At 38.7% G+C, this 27,994-nt stretch overlaps 1 protein-coding gene across 1 annotated transcript; it reads left to right on the top strand.

The window, feature by feature from the left end:
* Positions 1–170: 170 nt before the first annotated feature.
* On the top strand, positions 171–27,785 carry frs2a (fibroblast growth factor receptor substrate 2a). Its single transcript, XM_079404181.1, has 7 exons — positions 171–540; positions 17,694–17,784; positions 18,020–18,111; positions 22,440–22,626; positions 23,127–23,264; positions 24,361–24,524; positions 26,700–27,785. The coding sequence occupies exons 3-7, from the start codon at positions 18,046–18,048 to the stop codon at positions 27,600–27,602; spliced, it is 1,458 nt and encodes a 485-aa protein (XP_079260307.1). The 5' UTR covers positions 171–540; positions 17,694–17,784; positions 18,020–18,045; the 3' UTR covers positions 27,603–27,785.
* Positions 27,786–27,994: the final 209 nt, after the last annotated feature.

Below are 27,994 nucleotides of genomic sequence, written 5' to 3'. Positions count from 1 at the left end.
TTTTCCGGGCACATAATAATATTCTTTATTTACAGTAGGGTGGTTCTATGAATCCTCTGAATTGTTCGTGAGTTTTATGCGGTTTTTCTCATTCACATACAGTACACACACGCGACCCGGATGCAGTAGTAATGGGCAGGTCTCTCTCTCTCTCTCTCTCTCTCGGGCCTGAGGAGGAGAGTGAGAGCGGAGCTGCGCGAGCTTACATTGATTCTGCTCGAGCGCCTTCACTTACTGCTGCTGCTCCACCAAAATATCACGTTTATTTCCTTAGGAAGCGCTGCGAAAACTGTTCAGACTTCACAATCAGCTTCGGGATAACATTTCAAAGCGTTTCCCCACCTTTCTCCCCGATTTCTGGACTGCGAGACATGGATAGATGGAAAAGTTTGTCTGTTTTTGGTGTCTGTGAGGGAGTTTGATACGAGCGATGAGTCCCGTGAAGAGATTTCACACATCTGACTGGAAAAACTCTCATTTACTGCGCTCATCTACACAATTATCCACTTATTAAACTCAGCCAGTGGAGATATGACTATAGTAAGTACTCATTTACCTCATATTTCATAAATCAAATCTCTTCTGCTGTGATTAGTTGTTAGCTGGCTAGGTAATTAGCATAGCAGCTTCGCAAACTATTATATAATTCAAATCAACGAAGACTTTGCGTTTCATGTCATTTTCTTCGTTTGGTATGTTATTGTGGTGCAAACACGGAGTTTATAAGTTGTTTAAAAGTATGACATCGGTGTGTTCAAACATCTTTGATAAGTGTGTGTGTAACATACTGATAAAAGCTTACAAATATGATGTGCTTCGTTCATATAAGCACTATTTCATAAAAAAAGTTGAATTAGTGTATTTATGGATCTAAAATTGTGTGACTATAGAACACATTTAAAAGTGATTTTCTGGTCTGATGGATTGGTTTACCATGCTTGTTAACTATAATTATATTAAAGTTACATTTTGTGGCATTTCAGGTTAAATATAAACACATAATTCACTAGTTTGACTTTCAGAGGGTCCTCAAGAGTATTATTATTAATGAATAAACCTGATTATGATCACTGACATTCACGTTCACTGACATTTGCATCCTTAAATCACATTTTTATCAGTATTTAAACATGTAAACAAGGTAGTGCATGCTTAATTTGACTAAATACAGCACGTATCATAACTAACACGGTGTGATTCATAATGGTCATCAGCAGCATTGATCCTCTGAGCTCCTCGAGGCTTGTGTGTTTCCGAGAACCTCGCCTGAAGTCTGACAATGTGTTGTTTCTGGGAAGCAGCGGTCAGCAGTGATGCAGCACTTGTGTGTGTCCTTCACTTTTTCTGTGTGATTGAATGTTGAACAGATTCAGCAGCAGATTCCCATTGTCTGGTGGGATATTTATTTGGCGATAGAGTCGACCCATGCATGTTTAAGAGTAGGTATTGATTTGCTTTAAAGTTCAGAACACATCAGGCCCTTTTCTAATGGGTGTGGTGCACTGTAGCTCACCACACCTGAATCAAGGCAGTAGACACAGTCATGATTGCACAAAGTGAAGGAGCTGTGGGTGTGATGACGAGAGCATCACCACCCATAGGATAAAGCTTTGGCAGAAGGCACTAATGCCGCCTCATGCTGATGGATGTCAGAATCCAGGTGGAAAAAGCAGAGTAAAAGACAGGTCCGTTTACACACACTCTCCCTCAAATCTGTTTGTGTGCCGACAGGGTGACTGTGTTTCTCCTGTTTGCCCAGTGACTCAGCAGAGCTGCCTTTATGGTTTCCCATTATTGCATTTGATGGTTTCTCTGATACACTTTGCGCCATGTACTCTTATCAGCGAAAAGATGCTTTGAATGCATTAAGTTGTCTGCATTAATACAAATATACATTTTTGCCAAATCCTAAATGTCATGCAGTTTGATGTGCTCATATTGTGTGAGGTTTGCTTCCATTTGTGCATTTAAAACTTTAGGGCTTGTTTCTGTTCTTTTAAGCACACTGGTGTAGAATCACTTTTTACTAAGAAATTGCTAGTAAGCTTCATTATCAGTTACAAAAAAAGCATTTAAAGGAATAGTTCACCCAAAATGAAAGCTATCCAAGTTGTCTGTGTTTGTATCTTCAACTGGAAAAGATCTGGAGAAAGTTAGCATTCCATCACTTGCTCAACAATGGATCCTCTGCAGCGAATGGGTGCCGTCCGAATGAGAGTCCAAACAGCTGATAAAAACATCACAATAATCCACAAGTAATCCACACCACTCCAGTCCATCAGTTAACATCTTGTGAAGCCAAAAGCTGCACATTTAAAAGGAACACATCATCATTAATGGTCTGAATCAGAAGAAAAATCTGCACAGATCAAGCACTGTTTACAAGTCAGAACAGCTCTGAACAAATATGTGGTGGATTTTGATAAGAGGGACAACAGGCTTTTCACTGGAGGAAACATTTTTTTAGTTATAAGCAACAGTCTTCTCAAGATGTTAACTGATGGACTGGATTACTTGTGGATTATTGTGATGTTTTTATCAGATGTTTGGATTCTCATTCTGACGGCACCCATTCACTGCAGGGCATCCATTGGTGAGCGAGTGATGGAATGATACATTTTTCCAAATCTGATGAAGAAACAAAAATTAATCCTCATCTTGGATGGCCTGAGGGTGAGTAAATGTTTTAGCAAATTTTCAGTTTTGGGTGAACTTCATATTCAGAATTTAATGTTGTGGCTCTCTCTTCATGTTTTATCATCTGCTAATCGTGTTCTTGCTCGTTTTTTAATTGTAGAAAATTTTTTTTCCCACTCTGTAATGTGAAATGTGTTGTTTTTATGGCCATGTTGAATTGCAGATAATAGAGCAAAAAATTCTGAAGGCCGTCCAGTTCTTTTCAGAGGCTCAGTGAAATAGCTTTGCTGCTCTTATGAAAACACTCACAGCAGCTCGGCAGTTTTTCTTTCATTCCTCCATCATAATAGCCATGCTGGAAGAATTGAGCTGAATCATCATCAGAATCAGAATCATTTAGTGACGCGATGGACAACCAGAACTATTCAGCGTTCAGCCTTCAGTTTGAGTTTGTGATTTTTTTTCGAAAAGCACCTCGTTTTTGTTTTGAGGAGCACAGCTGAGCTCCTTTTAAGAGCTATTTACTCGACAATAACAATTTTGTTAATATTGTATTATGCATTAATGAGAATACTAGCTTGTCTGGAAATGTTCCTGCTGTTAATAATAGATTTGTTTTTATTGATGCTGACAATTTCAGTGTTACATTAGTATCATATATTACCGTTTTATTATTACAGATTTTGTTTTAAATTTATTTTAGTTAAAAACCATGAAAGCTGAAATAAAGTAGGTTTTTTTAGTACTTTATTTCAGATAAAACATTTTTTTATATCAAGTAACAAGTTTAATTTTAGATAAAACCATGAAAACTAACTGAAATATATTTTTGTTTTATTACGTTTATTTCAGCTAATTTTTTTTTATTTCAGATAATGTATTTTTATGGTTTTGATTTTAGGTAACGTTTTATTTTGAGCTAATGTTTATTTGTTTGATTAATATTTGGCTTATTTATTTAATTGTTTTAATATTTGTTTTATTAAAGTATAATCCTGTCATGAAGTAACTTTCTTCTTTGGAACACAAAAGGATTCATGTTGAAACGCATTTAATCTTTTTATTTTTTTAATTATTATAATTATTTTGTACAATGAAAATCAATGGGGTCTGTGTTGTTTGGGGTTTTCAAAACATCTTCATAAGTCACCCAGGTTTGTAGAGTAAATGATGAGTGAATGTTGATTTTTGGGTGAACTGTCTCTTTAAGGAATGTCAGAGTGGGAGTTTAAGATCCGCCGCTGGACTCTCAGGCTTTACTCTCCCGGGTCAGCGGCCGGCCTCTGTGTCCTCACTGACTCAGCTGACCTGTGCTTGATTTCTGTATTTCAGATGGACTTTCTCTATCTCCTCCCCCTTCTCTTGTCCTCTGTTGAGAAGGATCATGCAGTGAGGTCGGGCACTCTCTTTCTGATCTTGCGCCTCCCACACAAGCTTAAGCTTGTTTGCTATTTGAAGAGCTAATAGCCACTATTTCAGAGTTTCACTGGAGGCTCCACGTTTTCATCATAGCCCTTTATTGGAAGCCTGTTTTAGAGTTATTTACACTGTTTACAGGATGAAATTTGCAAAAGATTTCAAGAACGTGCCCATTTCATATTTCATCCCAAAGTCATAAGATTTTTTTTTGCATTTTTTTTTTTTTTTTCTCTAATTCTCATTACTGCAGTGCACGAATTAATAATTTGTTTAAAATTTAATAAGAATGTCAGGATGCAACAAAAATAAAAAATGTAGTAGTCTTAGAACAGGTTTCTTTTTATGCACAGTATCTTTTTTTCTATGTTAGATTTATTTACATTGTTTACACAATGAATCTCACATGCAACAAACTAAAATGAAGTAATCTTAATATAAGTTTGTTATTTTTTTTTCAGATGTTTATTTTATTTCATTTTTTTTATTTTATTTTAGGGTTCAACAACGGTGTTTGCACTGCGCTCTTCCGTTACTTGATCTTTTTATTTTGGTGCATCTGTTAAGTTACTTATATAAATTATGATCTGCACTCACGACAACAGTCTTCTTTTTTTCGTTTTATTTAACATTCATCACTGATGACGTTTCGGCTCAAAGCCTTCCTCAGTTTCCCCATCAGTGATGAATGTAAAAAAAAAAAAAAAAAAAGAAGACTGTTCTCGTGAGTGCGGATCATAATTTCTTATTTTATTTTAGGGTGAAGTATGACCTGAAATTGTTTTTGTGACATTAACATTACAATAAAGGAGATGGGATGCCATGGTTAGTTATATTTGATTTTATTATTATATTTGATTTATTGTTATTAATCTTATTTTTTAATATGACCTAATAGTTTTTTTTTTTTTAAGTACTTTTGAGATTATTTTTTTTTTTTCAATTAACACTTATTTTTAATGGAACACTTATCATTTTTAGGGCTACCCTCGACTAAGGATTTTTCTGGTTGACTACTAGTCGTTCATTTAAGCATTAGTCGACCAATCGCACGTTTATTAATAAACTATTTAAATCATTGCATTTAATTGCCTACATCTAATAAGCGCTCAAGCACACGCATAAAGCTTGCCACAGCGCAAGTAATGATTATTAATGTGTCAGGGAAAAACAGTAAGGAGACTGCATTAACGTTTTAATAATTCACTGATAAACAAGTGCTTTCTTTGTTTTCGGTTTATTTTTTTTCCATTTGAAAGTAGACATTTCACTCTCTATAGATACATTTTTAATGTCTGTAAGGCAAAGATATACACTGAGTTTCGTGCTCACGTTCACAGACCGAGACGTCAGAAAGCGCATCATGTTTGCTTTCATTATTTTACAAAAGCGCGGTATTGTGAGTGCACACAAATAAACAGAGTCTTTACAGATTTGAAAATTGTATTACTTTTATTTGTATGACCAAAAATGACGGAGTATTTTAAGAGTAAGTGCACCGCGGCGCCTTCACCTGAGCTGCAGTGAGCTACTGTTCAGCTTTCACACTCCGCACAGACACTTGAACAGCGCACATTTCTCTAGGTTAACAGTAGATTGAGTGGCCATGTAAAGTTGCTAATACTTATTTCACATACATATATGCTAATACATATTTCAGATAAGCCATATTTGTGGTGGATGAATGATAGATGAGCGTTTGGATGTCCTGCCATAATGTACTGTATTACCACAAAGACCAGTCGTTAACGATCTGTGACTTCGCCTGTTCGCCAATGTGTTTTTTTTTTCTGCGTCTAATAAAATTTTGGTCGACCAAGCCTCTTCTGGTAGACTAACGATTAGTCAACTATTAGAGGGCAGCCCTAATAATTTCATTTCTAGTAACAATTTTTTTTTTCATTATAAACTATATACAATAAATGATACACATGAACCATTCTGAATACTGTAATATTGTAAATATTTCTGCCTAGTAGTAAAGTGTCCATTTACACTCCTTTTTTTCAGACCTTTTTTTTCCCCCTCTCACCAGAGTTGGTAGAGTTAAAAAATAATCTGCTATGTTCCTCCCCTGCTCTGACACGCCGTCTCTCTTCCTCTGTGTTTCTGGTGGGAGTTAAAGTAAACTCTGGCGCTGGTTTGAAGTGTGCGAGTCGCTCAGCGTTCACCAGCTGGCCATACTGGGAGCGCTGGGTTACCGGGGTGACCCGGCCGTGCGAGGAAGAACTCACACACACACTCTCTCTCTCTCTCTCTCTCTCTCTCTCTCTCTCTCTCGCTCGTATGCCAGGAGAGCACAATATTAGTGTACACACTGGTGAAGAGCTCTCTACCTCCCACCCGTCCCACACTCACTCACAGCTGCTCCTGCACACACTAGCAGCACAACTGCAGATTTTTTAACAGGAAAAAGTCTTGGTGGTTTAGTATGCTTCAGCTGCTTTTGCTAATGCAGACAGGTTGTGTAACTCATATTCAGTGTTGTTGGGGGTTGTGTATTATATATTGCAAAAATCCGTTGATGCTTTTGAGGTTGAGCACATGTTCATGTTGTAATCTGTCAAAACTGACTGGCTTCTAGTTAGAGGTTAATTTGCACCCAAATAATAGATTTTGATTGGACTCTTTATCACTTTTAATGTCAAAAACAAAAGATACGGGCAGCTTTTTGTCTCTCTCTCTCTCTCTCTCTGTATATTTGATCTATCAGGCGTTTATGGCTCATATAGTCGGATATAGCAAGAATATGCTCAATTTTATTCAGAGACTCAAACCGAGCAAAATTATGCAATTTGGTGCAGATGCTGATATTTATATGATCTTGAAATTATATATGATATGAAATTCTGATGCTTGTCATGTAATCAATGAGATAACAGTATATCAGATACTTGCATAACATGATTTAAAAATCAGTGGTCATATCTACAATAATATATCTTAGTAAGATGAGATTGAAATGATCCAAACGTATAATGCAATCCAAATAAAGAAATAAACACTCCTCAGATGTTGTGGAGGCTTGTGAAGATCATTCCTCCATTGAGGAACAGTGAAAGTGAAGCTTCTGGAAACAAACGCTCCTCAAAAGATCCTGATGATCAGATTTGAGCTGCACTGATGGAGAATCAAGTAAAGCAGAGTTGCTTCAGTCCATTAAGTGTTCATCTGGAAATATTATTAAAGTTATTCTGATGCTTACTTGATAAAAATAAGTCAAGATTTGACAGCCAAAAGACACGTGAAGCACCAGCTGAAGGTGGACGTTTGTATAATAACACTAAACCTTTTACTTGATAAAAAAACTCACTTAAACTATCAATCAGACGACAGAAGGCATGGAGTAGATTGTGTGCAACAGAGCAGAGTTTTGATCATTTAGAGCTTTAGAAAGTCACACATCACATTTCTGAGTCTGTCACGAGTCTGTGATCAATAGATTTGATTTATCCTCCTGTGTTTTGAGTGAGAGCTGCAGCTCTTTTCCTCTCAGTCAACATCGTGTAATGCCTGTCTGGACGGTTTTGCTGTCAGAGCCATTAAAGTAGAAATAAATCTCTGTCCTAATGAGTGGGTGCGCCCGTGGCGCCAGTTGGAGACGAGCTGTCTGTCATATCTATAGCTCTCCTTCGGGAATAGACGCTTTAAAGCAAGCATGCATTTCTGCATCCTATTTTTCCAAACCAGAAAGCCCAAGAAAGCCAGCGTTAAATGCTGTTTACATTCCAGTGTGAAGGGAAAGGAGTGTATGTGTATTTCGCTGGGCTGTGTGTTTTTCACAGGGCTGGAATGCGTGTTCAGAGGTGTGGGGTTAGTTCATGCTAATCCTGCACTCATGACTCTCACAGCACATCCCTGCGCCACACTAATGCATTCCTGCAGCTCCAACGGCAGAGCGCAGCGCTAGCAACACTGCGGTCATGGGTTCGATTCCCAGGGAATGCATGGACTGATAAAATGCATACCTTGAATGCAAAGTAGGGATGCACCGATACCACTTTTTCCAGTACTCGCCCTATACCAATACTTTAGTTTTTGGTACTTGCTGATACAGAGTACCGCTATCGGTATTTTCATTGTATTTGTAAATTTTTTTTAAATATTGGGTACAGAAAACAAAAGAGTATGTATAATGTTAGTTGGTTAACTTCATTTGACAAATAGATATAGTCAAACCAAGATTTATTCAGACACCTTCAACATTTCTCACATTATCACAGTTTATTCGCTTTAGTTTAGAAAATGGTAATAAAATATGACAATAACTCTTGAGTTAAACTGTTAGAACAAATTCAGCTCGATAATGTCAGATAACTTTGATAGAAAGGTATATGGATTACAATCAACCAAAAATTATTCAGACAGTTGTTAGTATGACAATATTTACACAATTATCAATACTTTGTCGGGTCACCCTTAGCCTTAATGACAGCCTGTAGTCTCCTGGGCATGCTGTCAACCAGGTTCATGCAAACCTGAACTTCAATTTTCCCAGACTCGGTCTGAATAATTTTTGGTTCCAAATTTTTATCAGTTTTATTGGTAGTCCACTGTATGAAAATTTCTGGGGTATAATATGTCACAGTTTATTTTATTTTAAGTGTCCTGCACCCACTAATAAAAAATATATCAAAAATTATATCTGGTCTCTGAATAATTTTTGGTTTGACTGTATAGCCTTCGGTTATTTTCACACTAATTATGCCCATTAATTACTTTCACTGTTCATTTTTGTTAGTTTTTTTGCTCTATGGTACATCATCTTTAATTTAATAGCATTAGAGCTGCTCCATTGCAGCGGGTCAGTACTGTAATCACGCTGTAGGAATAGTGCAGGGAGGGAACCACTATAAATCTGTGATATTTTCAGAAATAGAAGTCGCCTTTTTTTCATCTGAAACGTGCTGCGATTTATATTTCAAAGCCACTCATATAATGCAGAAACACTCATGAAGCAAGCAAAACGCGCACGTATTTGTACTGGTGCAGAATGAGATGGACAAGTACAGAACAGCCTAGCGCATTTCACATAGGCTGCTACTTTCACTTTCGCCAGAAAGTCATGTATGCTTAAGGTTGAAACTAAATTATGTTTATAGTGAATGCCCCTATAAGCGGTCTTATATTTACGATTTAGTTTTAATTCAAATGATGCATGCTGTGAGCGAACATCAATAAACATCACACAACAGAAGTGCCCTCTCTCTCCCTCCCTAACGTTAAGTAACTTGTGCATTGTTTTAGTTACTTGTTTTTGATATATCGGGGCATTTTAACGAGTACGAGTACAGGAGCTCGGTATCGGTGCATCCCTAATGCAAAGTCGCTTTGGATAAATGCATCTGCCAAATATACAATGTAAATGTAATTCTGATCTAGAGTGTTTAAAGTAGGGCTTCAAGATTTGGGGGGAAAAATCTGGATTATATATTAAGGCCCCGATATACTTCAAACGAAATCGAAGAATGAACTGATATGACGTCATTTCGAACAAAATCAGGCCGAAACGAAGTTCGTTTTGGCAGTTCGATACGGTCCATCAAAGCGAACTTTCTGGAACACCTTTGAGCTACCATTGGTCCGTGGTGATTACGCAATCGGTGGGTGGGTTCGGGAACTCCGCCTTCTTTGACGCGCAATTTTTTTTCCTCCCGGTTTGTTTCTCATTCAACAAAGGTCAGGCAGGAGAATAACATCTCCAAGTCACTAGCAACATAACTAGCCTACACTGTGTCGAATAGCTGAACTCCCACAAATATATCCGCATACAATCGCTCGCAGGGAGACTTTAAAGGTTCAGAGAAAGCATTTAATTCCTAGAAAGAAATTGCAACGAAGCTTGGTGTCGACGACCCGGAGTTATGCAAAAAGAGACATTGAGAAACATCAGATGCAAGTTTTCCAAAGCCATGAAAAGAATGAAATGAAAGAGTAAAGATATAAGGTAGCAAGTACCAAATACATGTTTCAAATAAATGTTACACCATACTGCTGCTGCTGCTGTTCTTTCAATAAGCAAATTTAAAAAGGTATACAATAAATGAAATGCCAAAAGAACATACAATAATAAACCTTTGTTTTTATCAAATTATGACAACACATAAAATATAAAAACATTTAATAATTTATCCAGTTTAATAAAAGACCTAGATACACAGTTGTTGTTGTGTTTAGGGCAGGCGTGCGAGTGTCGCGACACTTGTTTACATTAATCTACAGCCCGCCTCCAGCAGCGTGGGGGTGTTGGATTGTTCGAAAACAGTATACCGTCGTTCAGCCTTTTCAAACTTATTTTTGTCCCCAAACGAAGAGTGTATCGGGGCCTTTAATATGACTAATAATAATATTCAGAATATTTGTTTATTGATTGAGACCAAAAATGTGATTACTTTTTTTGTGCTTATTTTTAAAGCTGCACAATTTTGCCCCAAAAATATTTTGATTAGATATTAATGTCTAATAATAATATTTAGAGTTGCACAATTTAGCTATTGTTTTATTTGTTTTACAATGTAAAGTATTGAGTATTTAAAAAATCATTTTACAACACAACTCTAAAATAACAATACTAATGTCATTATTACTTATACTCTACAACTACTACTAATAATTATTAATATTATTAGTAAATCAATTATTAAAATGAAGATACAAGTAAAAAAATTTAATAAACTTTAAAATACAACTAAAATACTAATATATAATTACTAATTTACTACTAATGATTATTATTATTAAATATTAAATAACCAATATTAAATGAAATATAATAGATTAAGAATGAAATAAAGATACAAAAAAAGATAATACAAAAGAAATGGTGTTATTATTGTAATATAAATGTTAAATAAAAATAATGAGTTAATTACTAATAGTTGTTATATGCTAAAACTAATATCTTAATTTCTTTATTTTCAAATGTCAAACCATGAAGCTTTTATTTGGAAATAAAATGAATAAATAAAAATTAAATAAAATTAATCACATAAGTCGCATTTACTGGGAACTGAGACGCTCATGAGCTGCTCGTGTGTAAATGAACAAAGAACCGTGCTTCACTCTGAAAAATGCAGTGCATGTATTTACAGTGGGGAGAAATTATTTGATCCCCTGCTGATTTTGTACGTTTGCTAACAAGCTGAGATAAGGAGCACTCCCTTAAAGCGCTCTTAATCTCAGATCCTAAAAGACACCTGGGAGTCAGAAATCTTGCTGACTGATAGGGGATCAAATACTTATTTGACTCATTAAAATGCAAATCAATTTATAACTTTATTTTGAAATGCGTTTTTCTGGATTTTTGTTTTGGTGTTATTCTATCTCTCACTTTTCAAATAAACCTACCATTAAAATTATAGACTGATCATTTTTTTGTCAGTGGGCAAACGTAAAAAATTAGCAGGGGATCAAATAATTTTATTTTTATTTAATTCAATCACAGCCTTTGCGATTTGATTACAGCCTTTGCACTGAGCCATATCATGATTGCGATGTCTTGAAACATGGTAAAAACCACTCAGAATAACTTTGAACCAGATTGCAACACCCTGGAAACCAGCACATGTGGCCTAGACACTAAAAGCCAGTCTTTTCTCTGCAGAATAGTTGTGTAGTCTAATGAATGCCCTTTTATTTATTCAGCAGATATAAATAGATGTAGTTACGCTGGAATTTGTGAAGCTGTAAATAATAAAGAAGCTACAGTTCAGTTACCTGTCAGAGCTGTACGTATCAATTTATGCGATGGACCGCGAGTAATGGGCAAATTGGCAAGACGCTGAAGCAAACTGCATGTGACGGCTTCACACGGCTGTTAATATGAGCTCTAAAGTGCTGGTTAAGAGCGTCTCCTGACTCATTCTTTCCAGCGCGCTGTTTATACTATTAGAATTTTTTACGAATGCAGAATAAGACTTGAGTGCTCCAGTGACCCCACACCGTTCCCAGAATGCAAACGCAGTGAGTCACAGATTGGCCGGCATGTGACAAGCCTCTGCAGCAGCAGTGCAGGAGGAGTGGGTGAGTCTCAGATCAAGACAGGCAGATAGAAAGGCATTTTTGCGGACAAAAAAAAAAAATCTACCTCAGTTTCCACACCCTGTGCCCCGTGGAATGCGAACATTGTGCGGGGGAGAGACACAGTGGCTTCAGTCATCGCACGCTTTCAACACACACATACACACACACACGAGTATAGGGTGTGTTTGAGGGTGATGAAGTGCAATCTTACCCGCAGCACTTCCCCTGTGTTTTAAGTGAAATTGTTTGACTCGTCATCCATCTTGTCGACTATGTAGTATGTACCCCTCGCCCTTCACGCCAAATGTGCCTGCTTTTCTTGATCTGTCTTAAAACATTGACTAATGCATGATATTGGGAAATGAATTGAATTGCAATTCAAAATGAAAAATTATTTTGCTATGCTTATTTTTAGGGCTGCATAATTTGGTCCTAAATTTTGCGATTACATAGCAATATGACTATAAAACAATAATAATACGAGGGTTGAGAACCAGAAGGGTGTAAGTGACATTTTTGGTAAAATGGAGATATATATATCAAGTGAAAGCTCTTAATGAGCTCTTTCTACTGGCAAAAGTACTGTCATACATGAGTGTATGAATTTTTATTGTAAACAATTGAAATCAGTAAACAAAGTCAGATGAAACTATGGTAAAATTTTAGTTTTGGCTCCCCTGTAAAGTTGATGAAATATCACTTACGCCTTTCTGGTTCTCACCCCTCGGTTTAGCCAAAGATGAAGAGAGAAAAAGTATTAATACTAATTATTATTTTTATATTAGTTTACTGTTACTAGTATTGTTATTATTACTACTAGGGCACCTATTATGCAAAATCCACTTTTACATGGTGTTTGGACATAAATGTGTGTAGGCAATCGATTAATTGTCGATAAGCGATGTAATCGATAAGAGCTATCGATTAGGCAGTTTCATTTAGGGGTGCGTGCGGCTCGTGCGCAAAACACGTGCAAACGTCTGCTAGTGACGGTGAAGGGGCTGGGTCTTACACGAAAATAATTTACTAATGTACAAACTACGCTTTTAATGTGATCCAAACTTTAAAAGTACATTAAAACAGATACAATACAAAGTTATTTTGTATTGAAATGTAGTAATAAGTCATGTTCAATTATAATTTCCCTAGATAATTGTTGCATATCGGGCACTTCGCTTTGACAGGGATGCGCGCACGCGAGCAGGACAGATACTATAGGCTATTCATTCATACAACTTGTTAATTCGTTCCTACAACATATTAATTTGTGGCCACTGTCCAGGTTTCATTCATTTGTTCCCTAGAAAATCCATGAATTTAAATGTGGGAGCAATTTAAGTCATAGTAACGAATTCTTAATTCATGGCCATGAAATCTTTCCCCCAACATGTTTACCACAGTAAGAGATGGGAAAACAGTGATTAAAATGACAGCAAAATAAACTTGCGAATCTAGAGGGTGAGACAGTGAGGATTTGGGAAAAGAAACAATATATAATATTAAATTCGTGACCATCTGGCAAAACAGAACACAAAGCCGCGTATGGCTTGATTTAAATGGATGCGCTCAAACGAATCCAAAAGCATGGTCGGGATGTAACATTTGCCTGCTATCCAATTATTTCTCTTATTAACAAAGCTTTGTACCTCACTTTTGTCATAATACTCGCATTAAAATGTTTCAAATGGGTAACAGTGTGTTTTGCCATTGCAACGTGCCGTACTTGCGTTTGGGATCATTTTATTTTAAATCCCGATGATGTCAATTGCAAACATTGCGACGATGTTTTAAAAAAACAACGAGCACCATGAAACCATTTAAAAAGGCGCATTCAGCGGTCTCCGTGATATGAAACAGCCCACAAAGTATAATGATCCCGTGCGTAACTACGGCGCGCTCACTTCATTTTATCAAATGATCATAATCACATCCTTTCATTTTACGATCCTGCTACTAGCCTTTTACTTAGACTTTGTTTCATTCGGGTGAGTAAGCTGGCGTTTTGAGTGGCATTTGCACATCCTGTCATGCCGGTGACTATATGCTACTGCAATAGACGCATTTTGCAGTATTAAGGTTAACGATTAATTGATCGTTAATTTAAACGACGATCGATTGTGGAAATGATCGAAATTTGACATCCCTAGTTGGCAGTGTTTGAACACAACCACCCTACAATGATAAAAATCCACCCACTCCTCATTTTTTAATCCCCTTTAAACCAAGTCAGTCTCACTAGGTCTGCCGTTTTGACTCACCGCAGTGTGACGTCACATTTCGGAGGGCCGGGCCACAGGGGTTGATTGACAGCCCTGCTTTGCTATAGTTTCCACCCTCAGCTGTTATGCTGTCCTTCATTTTCTCCATGCTCCAGCAACTGTAACGTCAACAATGTCTCACAAACAATCCTGTGCTCTGGATGTAAGACTGAACATAAGAGTTGAACATTATTGTGTTTCTCCTTTAAAATAATTGAATAAATATTACAAAATGATAAAAAATACAAAAACTTAATGCAAAATGGGTATAAAAGAAAAATAATTTCAATATTACAATTAATACAATACTAATATTTTAGTCTGTCTTCATTTTCAAACATCATGAGCAGCTCATGTAGTCCAAATATTTATTTAAGAAGAAAATGAAAATAATTTTTTAATTACTACACCAGAAGATGCAAACCACTTATTAGCAAGAAGAATAGGAGACGAGCCTCAAAAATTTGAAAGGTTTTAAGGACTGATTTTATGGACCAAAGTGATGGAAAGGCTAAAGTTCGGAGAAAGAAAGGATCTGCTCATGATCCCAAACATAAAAGCTCATCTGAAACACAGTGCACACAGGTGGACATTATAGTACACATTACACAAGTAATGTAATGGCTTGGGCTTTCATCGCTTCTTCTGGGACAGGCTCATTAATTTTCATTAAGGATGTAACACATGATGGCAGCAGCAAAATTATCTCAGAAGTCTACAGAAATATTTTGTCTGACAATTTACAGAAAGATGCAACCAAACTGATTGGGAGATCCTTCATCATGCAGCTAGATAATGACCTAAAACATAGTGCCAAAACAACAAAGGAGTTCATCAGGGGCAAGAAGTGGACGGTTTTAGACCGGCCAAGTCAATCTCCACACTTAAACCCTGTAGAGGATGCATTTTACCTGCTAAAGAAGAGACTGAAGGGAGTAACTCCCCAAAACTGAAAGAGGCTGCGGTGAAAGCCTGGAAAAGCATCACAAAAGAAGAATGCAAAAGTCTGGTGATGTCAATGGGTCACAGGCTTGATGCAGTTATTGAAAGCAAAGGATTTGCAACTAAATATTAAGTCTTTTTCACTTTAATCTGTTAATTCTATCTGTTCCAATACTTTTGGTAACATGAAAAATGAGTGGGTTAGGGCGCGCGCGTGTGTGTGTGTGTGTACGCACATGCGTACGTATATATATGTACAGTGTTTCCGCTACATTCATTCTGCCGTGGCGGCCCGCCACACCAAAAATCATCCCCGCCACGGCTGCAGCTTTTCAGTGACATCACTCGATTCATTTACAGTCTGGTAATTTATAGTGGAGGAGACCTTAGTCACACACTAATTATTAAAAGGTGAGTATAATATAGCGCAAACTTAAGTGTAATCATAGTAGTGGTGTACGTTATGTGTAACGATTCGATTCAACCTCCAACATTACACAGTAGTTGTGAAACTGTTCGCAGTTGATCCGTGGTCCGTACGAACCAGACCTCAAGGTTCGGTTCGCATGTGATTAACAGACTAATTGCAAAAATGAACCATCATAGAGTGAACGTTTATCATTTGTATGTGTTTTATCTTGCCAATTTACACATTCGAGTGATTTTAAGCCATTCCAGCGCAAGACGAGGCGAATAGAACTTATTTCACTGTCCGTGCGCTGATTTCGCGCCCGCGCACAATTTATAAGCGCGCGCGAAATTCGTATTTCCTTGGGTTTGAACAGACGCATACATACAGAATTATGTGAAAATGGACATTCCCCCCCCCCCCCCCATTTATTTATACATACATACAGTGTGTGTGTGTGTAGTATGTATGTATGTGTATATATATATATATATATATGATGTATATTTAATTAAAATATATTTATGAAATATTTATAACATTACAAAAGTAGTTCATACAATGTGTGTGCTTTCCTAATAGCTTTGAATGAAATTTATTGCCTGAAAGTTATTCACTTAAAATCTCATTGCCAGTTGTGCAGCTTCACACATGGCTGGCATCTGATGGCTTTGAAAGTTCTGATTTGAACACAAGCGAATGTGATTTTTGCATGAGTTGTTCTGGTTGATGAATGTTAAACTGATGGAATGCGAGCAGGACGTGGGCTGTGGTCACATGACCTCCTCATACCTGCACAGGTGGGACACATTTCCTGTGAAATTCCCTCCACGCTGCACCCTACATTCTTCACTCATGAAATATAGAAGACAAACGGAGCGCTGCCGCTGACTGATCATTTCACATAAAGGTGGAGTGACGTGTAACATGCTGTCCAGACTCAAGTGTGTTTGTAGCGTGTGTGTGTGGTGTAGTAAATCATTTTTAGCATGTGTAACGTCTGATATCTGAGCAAGCAAGCCGTTTGTTTGCTGCAGGAAAATGAGCTGTAAACTAGAGCAGCTTTACTGGAGCTCATGAATTATTCACGTTTCATCCTCATGAGTGGCCATAATGAACTGAGCTGCAGGTCATGCTGCAGATTCATATTTAACATCATCGGTTGCATTTTTGCTGCTATTCAAAATAAAGGTTGAGCTACAAAAGGCTTGTTTTTATGCTAAACATTAACTTAGACAGGAATGCTAGTAGTTTTGGTATATCAGAGCTATTTTTCATCACCGATTATGGCTTTTTCATAAGTGAAAACCACCCAAGAAACGCATCTGATGAACCATGTGTGCCTAATTATACAGTTATTACAGATTAGTTTTGCACTTCCCTATCACTCGATATGTGCTCGACCTCTGAACCACAGGCTCATCAGATGTAAGCCACGATGACAGAGACTGAATCAGACTAATGTTACTGATCACAGAAGGATCAGATGCAAAAAAAAAAAAAGCAGCAAGATCAAGTGCACAACACCACAAACATCCTTTTGTTTAAACCGGCGAAAATGTCAAAAAACAAACAGCTACCATGGGACATTCTGGCCTTTTTTCTGGAGATGTTCATGTAAATGTGCATGAATTATGAACGTGCACAGGGCGGCCGCGGGACGAGAGTCAGAATCTGTTTTTTGCATATGCTTGATTTAAATCATCTACACTGGGGAAAAAATTGCATTTACTTTGAACAATTTTCAGTCAGGAATAGCTAGTAAATTTTACAAATAATCGCAAAGAAACAGCAAAAATAATATTTTCTTGTAAATGTACTCTAATAATATTTTTCAGTCTTTTAAATCTTATTAAATCTTTTTTTTAGTGTATCCTGAACATAATACTTAATGTGTGCATCTCTGACCTACTTTTATTCCTATATATAGATATATGTATGTGTATATGTGGTTTAAAATGTGCAACAAAATGCGTCTCTAAGTTTGTTTTGTGTGTTTTGGTCCACAGGAAGTGTCTCTCTGTCCTGCTGGAGGTGTGATGTTGATCTGTGATGCTGGTGTGTATCCAGACGAGCAGAATCATTGATGGCTGGATGTAGGTGAGCACTGCAGTGCTCTCTGCTGGACCATCAGAGCAAATACACATATACAGAAACGGGACACATGTAGGGCTGGGTGGATAATTTGGCTTTAAGATGATATCAATCTCCAAATAAACAGCCTAGCAAACACAAGACTGTCTGATGTTTCTGAAGTGTTACTTTCTCTCCCCCGTACTTCCCCATCTCATCTGTTTCTCTTTCCATAATGTCATCCGTCATATCTTTTGCGCAGGGGTCCGATGGTGTGTTAAAGGCGCCATGGGGAGCTGCTGTAGCTGTCCCGATAAAGAGATCATCCCTGACAACCATCACAACAAATTTAAGGTGAATTTGATATAATTATAATAAAAAAAGGTTTATCATGTAATCAGTAAAATCAATATAATTATTTAAAACAGAGGTTCTCAACTACAGTCCTCGGGACCCAGTGCTCTGCACATTTTGTATGTGTCTCTTATCTGACACGGATCTTTCTCTTAATGAGCTGATGATCTGAACCAGGTGCGTTAAATCATAGAGACATACAAAACGTGCAGAGCAGTCAGTCCCGAGGACTGGAGTTGAGAGCCACTGATTTAAAATATATAAAAATATTAAAACAAAGTTCCACAATTAGTATATATTTTGTGTATTTTATCTACAGTTGGGCAAAAAAGTATTTAGTCTGCCACCAATTGTGCAAGTTCTCCCACTTAAAGAGATGAGAGAGGCCTGTAATTTCTATCATAGGTACACTTCAACTATGAGAGACAGAATGGGGGGGAAAGAATCCAGCAAATCACATTGTCTGATTTTTAAAGAATTTATTTGCAAATTATGGTGGAAAATAAGTATTTGGTCAATAACAAAAGTTCATCTTCACAAGGTTTTCACACACTGTTGCTGGTATTTTGGCCCATTCCTCCATGCAGATCTCCTCTAGAGCAGTGATGTTTTGGGGCTGTCGCTGGGCAACACAGACTTTCAACTCCCTCCAAAGATTTTCTATGGGGTTGAGATCTGGAGACTGGCTAGGCCACTCCAGGACCTTGAAATGCTTCTTACGAAGCCACTCCTTCGTTGCCCGGGCGGTGTGTTTGGGATCATTGTCATGCTGAAAGACCCAGCCACGTTTCATCTTCAATGCCCTTGCTGATGAAAGGAGGTTTTCACTCAAAATCTCACGATACATGGCCCCATTCATTCTTTCCTTTACACGGATCAGTCGTTCTGGTCCCTTTGCAGAAAAACAGCCCCAAAGCATGATGTTTCCACCCCCATGCTTCACAGTAGGTATGGTGTTCTTTGGATGCAACTCTTTCTCCTCCAAACACGACGAGTTGAGTTTTTACCAAAAAGTTCTATTTTGGTTTCATCTGACCATATGACATTCTCCCAATCCTCTTCTGGATCATCCAAATGCTCTCTAGCAAACTTCAGACGGGCCGGACATGTACTGGCTTAAGCAGGGGGACACGTCTGGCACTGCAGGATTTGAGTCCCTGGCGGCGTAGTGTGTTACTGATGGTAGCCTTTGTTACTTTGGTCCCAGCTAGGGATGTAACGATTACCGGTTTGACGATAAATCATGATAAAATTCCCCACGGTTAGTATTACCGTATCATATTTTAATTATCATTAAAATCGTATTCGATTACCGCGATCTGAACATCTCACGATAAATAAATACTGTCCAGCATAAAGCAGAGTGTAACAGTCTCACGAGCGCACGGCAGCAGAGTAGTTTCGTTTTGAGTGAAAACAGGGCGGAAAAGATGGCAGGTTTTAAAAGAGTGCTGAGGGAATTATACAAATGAATATCAGTGAATTAATTATATGAATGTACCTCTGAAGGATCTGACTGTCTTCATTTACATTCAGCCTGTGCAGTTTCTGTCTGGCCAAAAAAACGGACCAAATTTGCATGCCCTGCTGTAAATTTTGACCGGTTGATGAAAAACAAGCTTATGTGGATTCTACACATTTAAACAATTCAGATAAGCTATATAGAATTATTTATGGAGCAGATAAGTGGATAGAGAGTTGGACTTGTAACCCGAAGGTCGTGGGTTTGAGTCTCAGGTCCGGCAGGGATTGTCGGTGGGGGGAGTGAATAACCAACACTCTCTCCACCCTCAATACCACGACTGAGGTGAGACCCTTGAGCAAGGCACCGAACCCCCAACTGCTCCCCGGGTGCCGCAGCATTGGCTGCCCACTGCTCCGGGTGCATGTTCACTACTGAGTGTGCACTTGGATGGGTTAAATGCAGAGCACTAATTCTGAGTATGGGTCACCGTACTTGGCCACACACCACTTCCCCCCTCCCCTTCCCCTTATTAATCAATTATCATTTTGACTTAACTCTTTTCTTTAAAGGCTGAAATGTGAGGTTTACCTTTTATATTAAACTTTTTCAAAGCTTTATTTGAACATTTACATTATTTATTTGAACATGTCAGTCAAGTTGTCATTTAAAATCCAGACCTCATTGGTAATGTTATCGTTTTAGTGATTATGCAAATAAAAAGTCATTTTATTTGCGGTTTGTTGATTTTTAAGTATAAAACTTGAAGTGATTTATGTTTCGGTACTTTTTGAACATCTCCAGCACATTTTAACAATACCGTGATAATACTGATAACCGTGATCATTTTGGTCACTATAATCGTGATGAGAAATTTTCATACCGTTACATCCCTAGTCCCAGCTCTCTGCAGGTCATTCACTAGGTCCCCCCGTGTGGTTCTGGGATTTTTGCTCACCGTTCTTGTGATCATTTGGACCCCACGGGGTGAGATCTTGCGTGGAGCCCCAGATCGAGGGAGATTATCAGTGGTCTTGTATGGCTTCCATTTTCTAATAATTGCTCCCACAGTTGATTTCTTCACACCAAGCTGCTTGCCTATTGCAGATTCAGTCTTCCCAGCCTGGTGCAGGTCTACAATTTTGTTTCCGGTGTCCTTCGACAGCTCTTTGGTCTTGGCCATAGTGGAGTTTGGAGTGTGACTGTTTGAGGTTGTGGACAGGTGTCTTTTATACTGATAACGAGTTCAAACAGGTGCCATTAATACAGGTAACGAGTGGAGGACAGAGGAGCCTCTTAAAGAAGAAGTTACAGGTCTGTGAGAGCCAGAAATCTTGCTTGTTTGTAGGTGACCAAATACATATTTTACCGAGGAATTTACCAGTTAATTCATTAAAAATCAGACAATGTGATTTGCTGGATTCTTTCCCCCCATTCTGTCTCTCATAGTTGAAGTGTACCTATGATGAAAATTACAGGCCTCTCTCATCTTTTTAAGTGGGAGAACTTGCACAATTGGTGGCTGACTAAATACTTTTTTGCCCAACTGTATTTAAGCAGAATTTAAATAAAATGTAATAAACATTTAAGCAGAAAATGGATTATATTAGTAGATTATCCCCCGGTTTCACAGACAAGGCTTAAACCTAGTCCCAGACTAAAGTGTAAATCTGAGCTGTTTTAACTGAAAGAAACTTGCACTGACTGATCTTAAAATATATCAGAGCCTTTGTTTTGTCTCAAGATGCACCCCTTAATGTTTTTTTTTCTACGGCATGTTAATAAAAATGTCCTAATTGAACAATGGCCTAATCCTGGTTTAGTCTAAGGCCTGTCTGTGAAACCAGGCCCATATTATTTCGAACTAATGATTTAACATTTAATATTATAGAAGTCGTGGCCTAATGGTTAGAGAGTCGGCCTTGTAATCAAAAGGTTGCGGGTTCGAGTCCCCGGCCGGCAGGAATTGTAGGTGGGGGGAGTGAATGTACAGAGCTCTCTCCACCCTCAATACCACGACTGAGGTGCCCTTGAGCAAGGCACCGAACCCCCAACTGCTCCCCGGGCGCCGCAGCATAAATGGCTGCCCACTGCTCCGGGTGTGTGTTCACGGTGTGTGTGTGTTCACTGCTGTGTGTGTGCACATTGGATGGGTTAAATGCAGAGCACGAATTCCGAGTATGGGTCACCATACTTGGCTGAATGTCACTTCACTTCACTTCACTAAATTTATTTATATATATATATATATATATATATATATATATATATATATATATATATATATATATATTTATTATACAGCGCGAATGACAGCCCATGGATGGACATTATGTGTTACTTCATGACGTACAGCCGTAACAGAATAAGATTCTAATTCCTAACGACTCGTTTAGGCGATTGCGAGCCAATTCTTTTTTTTTTTTTTTTTTGATAGACAATAACTTTATATATCGTGCACTTTCGGCTTCACAACTTTCCAGAAAGTTTATGTTCACATACTGCTACATGACACACTGCATGAAAGGTAATATTCGAAAAGACATAATAGGGGCACTTTAATAATATGAATAATGATTTATCATAATATATAATATATCAAATATACATAATATACAGTATTTATAATACATATTCACACACACGTGTGTGTTTCTGTGTGTATACAGTTTTGTCTTGTTAAGAAATTAAGGCATTTAAGTAGAATCAACAGACATTTAGCTCATAAGAACAAACATTTAGTCTAAAGTTTTGACTGGTCGTGTATGTGTCTGAAAATAATTATATTTAAAAATTCATACCATGTCTTTTAAGCTGTGTTCAGGGGTTTGCAGATGCTGATGTGTGTGTGTGTGTGTGTGTGCAGGTGATAAACGTGGATGATGACGGTAATGAGCTGGGCTCAGGTGTGATGGAGTTAACGGAGGAAGAGCTGATTCTGCACACGCGCAAACGAGACGGCGTGAAGTGGCCCTACCTCTGCCTGCGTCGCTATGGCTACGACTCCAACCTCTTCTCCTTCGAGAGTGGCCGGCACTGCCAAACCGGTCAAGGTGAGACTCGCTCGCTCTCTACCAGATAGGGGTGTCAAAAAGTACTGACTTTGATGAGACGATACTAGCATTTCCCGCTAGAATTTGAGCGCTGCTGAGCGGATTCTTAAACACTGTTGATTGGCCACTGTGTTCATGTGCTCAACCGAAATGTCTGTGATTGGCTACAATGATCATCGCTTCATGCTCTTCACCAAGTGCGGCTCACACTGAAGCACACTTGATCAGTGGATCTGTCAGCGGATGCCTAATATATCTGCTCATAGACCGATCCACTGATAGACGCTCTCAAACGTGAAGGGATGATCATTGTACCCAATCACAGACATTTCTGTTGAGCACATGAACACAGTGGCCAATCAACAGTGTTTAAGAATCTGCTCAAATTCTGGCGGGAAATGCTGGTATAGTCTCATTTTTTTTACATTTTGGTACCGAAGTCGGTACTTTTTGACACACACATTGTCATTCACATTCATAATTCACTCTTCTCCTCTCAGGGATATTTGCGTTCAAGTGTGCGCGGGCCGAGGAGATCTTTAACATGCTGCAGGACATCATGCACAACAACAGCATCAGTGTGGTGGAGGAGCCAGTGCTGGAGCCCGAGCTTCCAGTGACGCCTCACACTCCCACCAGTAAGAACACACACACATACTAGAGGTCTTCACGGAGGACCCAAGACCTGAGGACCCGGGACCTGTATGGGTTTGGTCTATATTTTAAATGGTCAGCCGGGTCCGGGTCGGGTCCCAATCTATTACTTCGGGTCCCGGGTCATTGTGTGTAATACCCGAGTCGATCGGAGAACACCGCACCCGCAAGTGATCAGTGTCAGTCAGCATGCATGTGTTTTGTAACTTGCTGTTTGTAAAATTAGGATGATCAAAGTGTTAGCGGGAAATAAGGAGGAAAAAAAAAAAAACACGTTGCCTCAGCCGACAGAAACAGAGCACAGACGGAGTTGATGTTAGTACTGCAAACTGACGGTGATCATGGATTCCTTCATGAGTGATGTGAAAAAAAAAAGCTGAAACTAAATTGAAGAAGAGACGCACCTGTTATTGAACACGCACGCAGTAAAGTGTAACGAACTTCTAATTCTGTGCGTTTTTTGTAAAAAAAAAAAAAATTGCTCCGAGTTTTTATTACAACCAACAAAAAGTATCGTTATTGTAGTTAAAAAGGATAAACGTAACAGTCCAAGTTGACTCGAGATGGAAAAAAAACGGCAAAGTTGCATTAGTCATCCGTCTCCATGACCGCAAGTAGACTTTTGAAGCTGGAATAATGAGTGGATTAAGAAGGCTCTTTCAGACGGCAAGAGAGAGGAACAGCCTAACATAGATGGAAATTTATTGGCAAGGAGGTTTGTATGCATCGCAGTCAAGAAGAGGGCTACAGTAGTTAAGGCAAAAAGGGTTTTTTTTCGCAACATGTTTATTGACAGGATGGGTGCAATCGGGTCTGTGTCTTTCCAGCCGGGTTCTGGTCCAACCTTCGAATAATGGTCGGGTCCGCGTCGGGTCCGGATAGTACATTTAGGGCATTTCTCGGGTCTGCACGGGTTCGGGTCCCACTTTCAAATAAAATACGGGTCCTGATCGGTTCCGTGCAGCACATTTACGGGTCTCTTCAGGTTCGGGTACGAATTTTTGGACCCGTGAAGACATACGCCAGTGCTCACGCTCAGACTGGAGGCTCTCACTGACCCCTCCACCGCTCTCTCTGCAGCTCCTGGTTACTCCGTCCCGACGGTAGCCAACGGGATTGGCCGCTACCCATCATTCGGCGACGCCTCCTCGCGGCCGTCCAGCCGTCACCCTTCAGTGGGCAGCACTCGGTTACCGTCAGTAGGGGAGGAGTCCACACACCCACTGCTGTTCAACGATGAGACGGTACGCAACACACACGCTAACACTTAACTACATTAGTTGTATGATATGATATAACTACTGTGATATAAGAAAACATTATCAATTATAATCTTTTTAATATATTTATATTTTATGAATTTGTATATGTATAAATATATGTATGAATGTAAACATAAACAACATATATAAAGATATTAAAAAATGATCATTGATTATGTTTTATTATATAATATTAAAAATAAATTAATATTAATTATACATTTAAATAAATATTTAAGTATTATATATTTTATAAATGTATATGTTCATAAATATTCAAATATTTATATTCATATTTAAAAATAAAGATATAAAACAAACAATATAATATTATATATAGATACATATTTATTTACAAAGAGAATGCATGTATGTATATATATATGTGTATATATGTATATGTATATATATATTGGAACAATAAAGACAAAATTGCTCTGTTGGCTGTGGAGTCAAGACATTTGCAAATATGATTAAAAGATGAATATGAGACAAAACTACAGAATGTCACATTTTATTATTAGCCGTTTCAACACATAGATGTTTTACCAGCTAAGAAGTTCAGCACTTTTAGAGTTTCATCCCTCTATCTGATGTGAGCATAAGTATTGGGACAGTTGAACATAAGGCAGATATAAAAGATTAAAAGCTATTATTTAGTTGCAGATCCCTTGCACACAATCACAGCAGTGAGTCTGGGACCCATAGACATCACCAGACTCTTGCTCTCATCCTTTGAAAGACTTTTCCCAGCCTTTAATGCAGCCAATTCCAATTGTTGCTTGTTTTGGGGAGTTTCTGCCTTTACTCTCCTCTTCAGCTGGTGAAATTCATGTTCAATCAGATTTAAATCTGGAGATTGACTTGGGCAATCTAAGACTTTCCATTTCTTTGCTCTTATAAATTCCTTGACTGAACTGGCAGGGTGTGCTTGGGATCATTGCAGTTCCCTTTTTTTCTCCACATTTTTGCTTTACCATCACTTAGATAAAGGTAAATTTTTGTCTTATCTGTCCCAAAACTCTTCTGGCTCACTTTTTTGCAAACTCTAATCTTCCCTTTCTATTTTTGGTGCTGGTCAGAGGTTTGCATCTTGCTGTGTAGCATCTGTAATTCTGTGTCAAAGCCTCCTGAGGACAGTAGATTGTCAGAGCATCACCCCAGCTTTCTGGAAGTTGTTGCTGATTTTACAGACATGTCTTTTAGGGTTAATTTTCACTGCTTTTATCATCAACTAGTGTTGTTTTCTCAGTCGATCAGGTCGTTGTTGGTTGCTGTTGTCGCTGGTGGTTTCCAAACTCTTGATTTCTCCATGCCCTTTGTTTTTGCTGGAGCTCTAACTGACTTCCTCTTTTCTTTTAGCATCCAAATTGCTTGCTTTTCTCTCAAAGTCAGCTCCCTCGTCTTCCTCCTGGTTTGTGTGTGTCACCATCAATTGCAGGATTCAGAATACAGAAGTAATGGATATAACTGATACGACACATTCCCTGCTTTTAATATCTGAAGAATTAATGCAACAGGACACAGCTGATCTCTTAGAAAGACCTGTGAGGCAACTGCTCCAATACTTATGCTCACATCAGATAGAGGGATGAACTCTAAAAGTGCTAAACTTCTTAGCTGGTAAAACATCTATGTGTTGAATCACCCAATAATAAAATGTGACATTCTGTAGTTTTGTCTCATATTCATCTTTTAATCATATTTGTAAATGTCTTTACTCCACAGCCAACAGAGCAATTTTGTCTTTACTGTTACAATACTTTTGGAGGGCACTGTATATGTATATATATATATATTTTTTTCACACACATGAATAAAAATAAAAAAACTAATAATATAATTGTTATTGTTTTATATTTTATAATATTAAATTATATTTAAATAAACTATTTTATATATGCAAGTATTATATTAAGTATTACGGGTTTTGTATTTCAGTAGTAAAGTATTTTATATATTTTAAGTATTTAGTATAATATGAATTTATTGTTGATTAATTGATTGAAGTATTATATATTTTGTGTCCTTTTTAAATGGATAATTTAATGCCGTTTTGTCAGCAAATGCCATGAAGACAAGTGCTGCTCATATTTCATAAGAAACTATAAAACTCTAGTTAATCTTTTTCTGTTTTGATGACCGATGTCTGTGCAGGTGCACACTTACGTGAACACGACGGGTCTACAAGAGGAGCGGCGCTCTGGCGGCGCTGGCCATGCCCCTCTAGAGCTCCGGACGTCCAATCCAGAGAGCGCAGCCCCAGCGTCGCCCAATGAGCTTGAGCCGCGCGTGCTTCTGGAGCCGGAGGCTGTGAAATTTGTTTTAGGCCCTACGCCTGTCCAGAGACAGATGCTGCTCAAGGAGAGACACCGAGAGCTGGGCGAGCAAGACACGGAAGCGGCGGGCCCAAGTACTGACGCCTTTTCTCCTGCAAAAACTGTAAACGGCGGCACGGACTGCGACACGGGCTACGACAGTGACGAGCGCAAGGAGACGCCACACGAGACTCTTAACGGCGGATCCGGAGCAAGACGCAACAGACCTCCCGTTCCGCTCCCAGACGCCCACAACGCTAACAACTCAGCCCAGCGGCGGACCGCGCTGCTCAACTATGAGAACCTGCCGGCGCTGCCGCCCGTTTGGGAGACCCGCAAACCCAACAGCGAGGCGGAGGACGAGGAGGACCTCAAATCGACGTCTCTGAATGGATTCCACTCCCTCGATCACAACTACGTGAACACTGAGAACGTCACGGTGCCGCTCAGCGCGCACAAACTCCACAGCACTCAGCCCACCGTATTTAACTTTGACCTCCGCAGGCTCGGCCAGCTCAACTACATCGAGGTGGAGATGGACAAAGTGTCAGACTCCAGCGGGCCGCACACCCCCAAAACGCCCACCACGCCCCTGCCGCCCACCCCCACGCGCCGGACGGAGCTGTACGCCATCATCGACATCGAGCGCACCGCCGCCATGTCCAGCCTGCAGAAAGCACAGCCGCGGGATGACGGCACATCCAGGAAAACACGACACAATAGTACCGACCTGCCCATGTGACCCAAGCAGCCAGAACGCAGGACTTTATCTCCCAAAACACGTCTAGGTCACATTTCACTACTGAACATGAAGACATAAATTATTATATTCCAATCTAAGCCTGTTTTATACATGCAAACTCTAAATAATTATGATTTTTCACCAGTCTCACCAAAGCTGCATTTATTTGAACAAAAATAGAGGAAAAATGTGAAATATTATTGCAATTTTAAATGACTGTTTTCTATGTTAAAATGTAATTTATTCTTGTGATCAAAGCTGAATTTTCAGCATCATTACTCCAGTCTTCAGTGTCACATGATCCTTCACAAATCATACTAATATACTGATTTACTGTTCGGTTATTATCAGTCAATATTGGTGCTCCGTTATTAGTAATAGTTCATATTATT

Source organism: Barbus barbus, assembly GCF_936440315.1.
Source record: "Barbus barbus genome assembly, chromosome: 42".
NCBI classification, from domain to species: domain Eukaryota; kingdom Metazoa; phylum Chordata; class Actinopteri; order Cypriniformes; family Cyprinidae; genus Barbus; species Barbus barbus.
The sequence above is the reverse complement of the archived record's forward strand: the minus strand, read 5'-3'. Positions and strand labels throughout refer to the sequence as shown.

Bases quoted from the DNA above. Each gene is read 5' to 3' on its own strand.
- frs2a (XM_079404181.1), top strand. From the start codon at position 18,046: ATGGGGAGCTGCTGTAGCTGTCCCGATAAAGAGATCATCCCTGACAAC. The intron at 18,112-22,439 runs GTGAATTTGATA...GTGTGTGTGCAG, and splicing joins ACCATCACAACAAATTTAAG to GTGATAAACGTGGATGATGA. The intron at 24,525-26,699 runs GTACGCAACACA...ATGTCTGTGCAG, and splicing joins TGCTGTTCAACGATGAGACG to GTGCACACTTACGTGAACAC.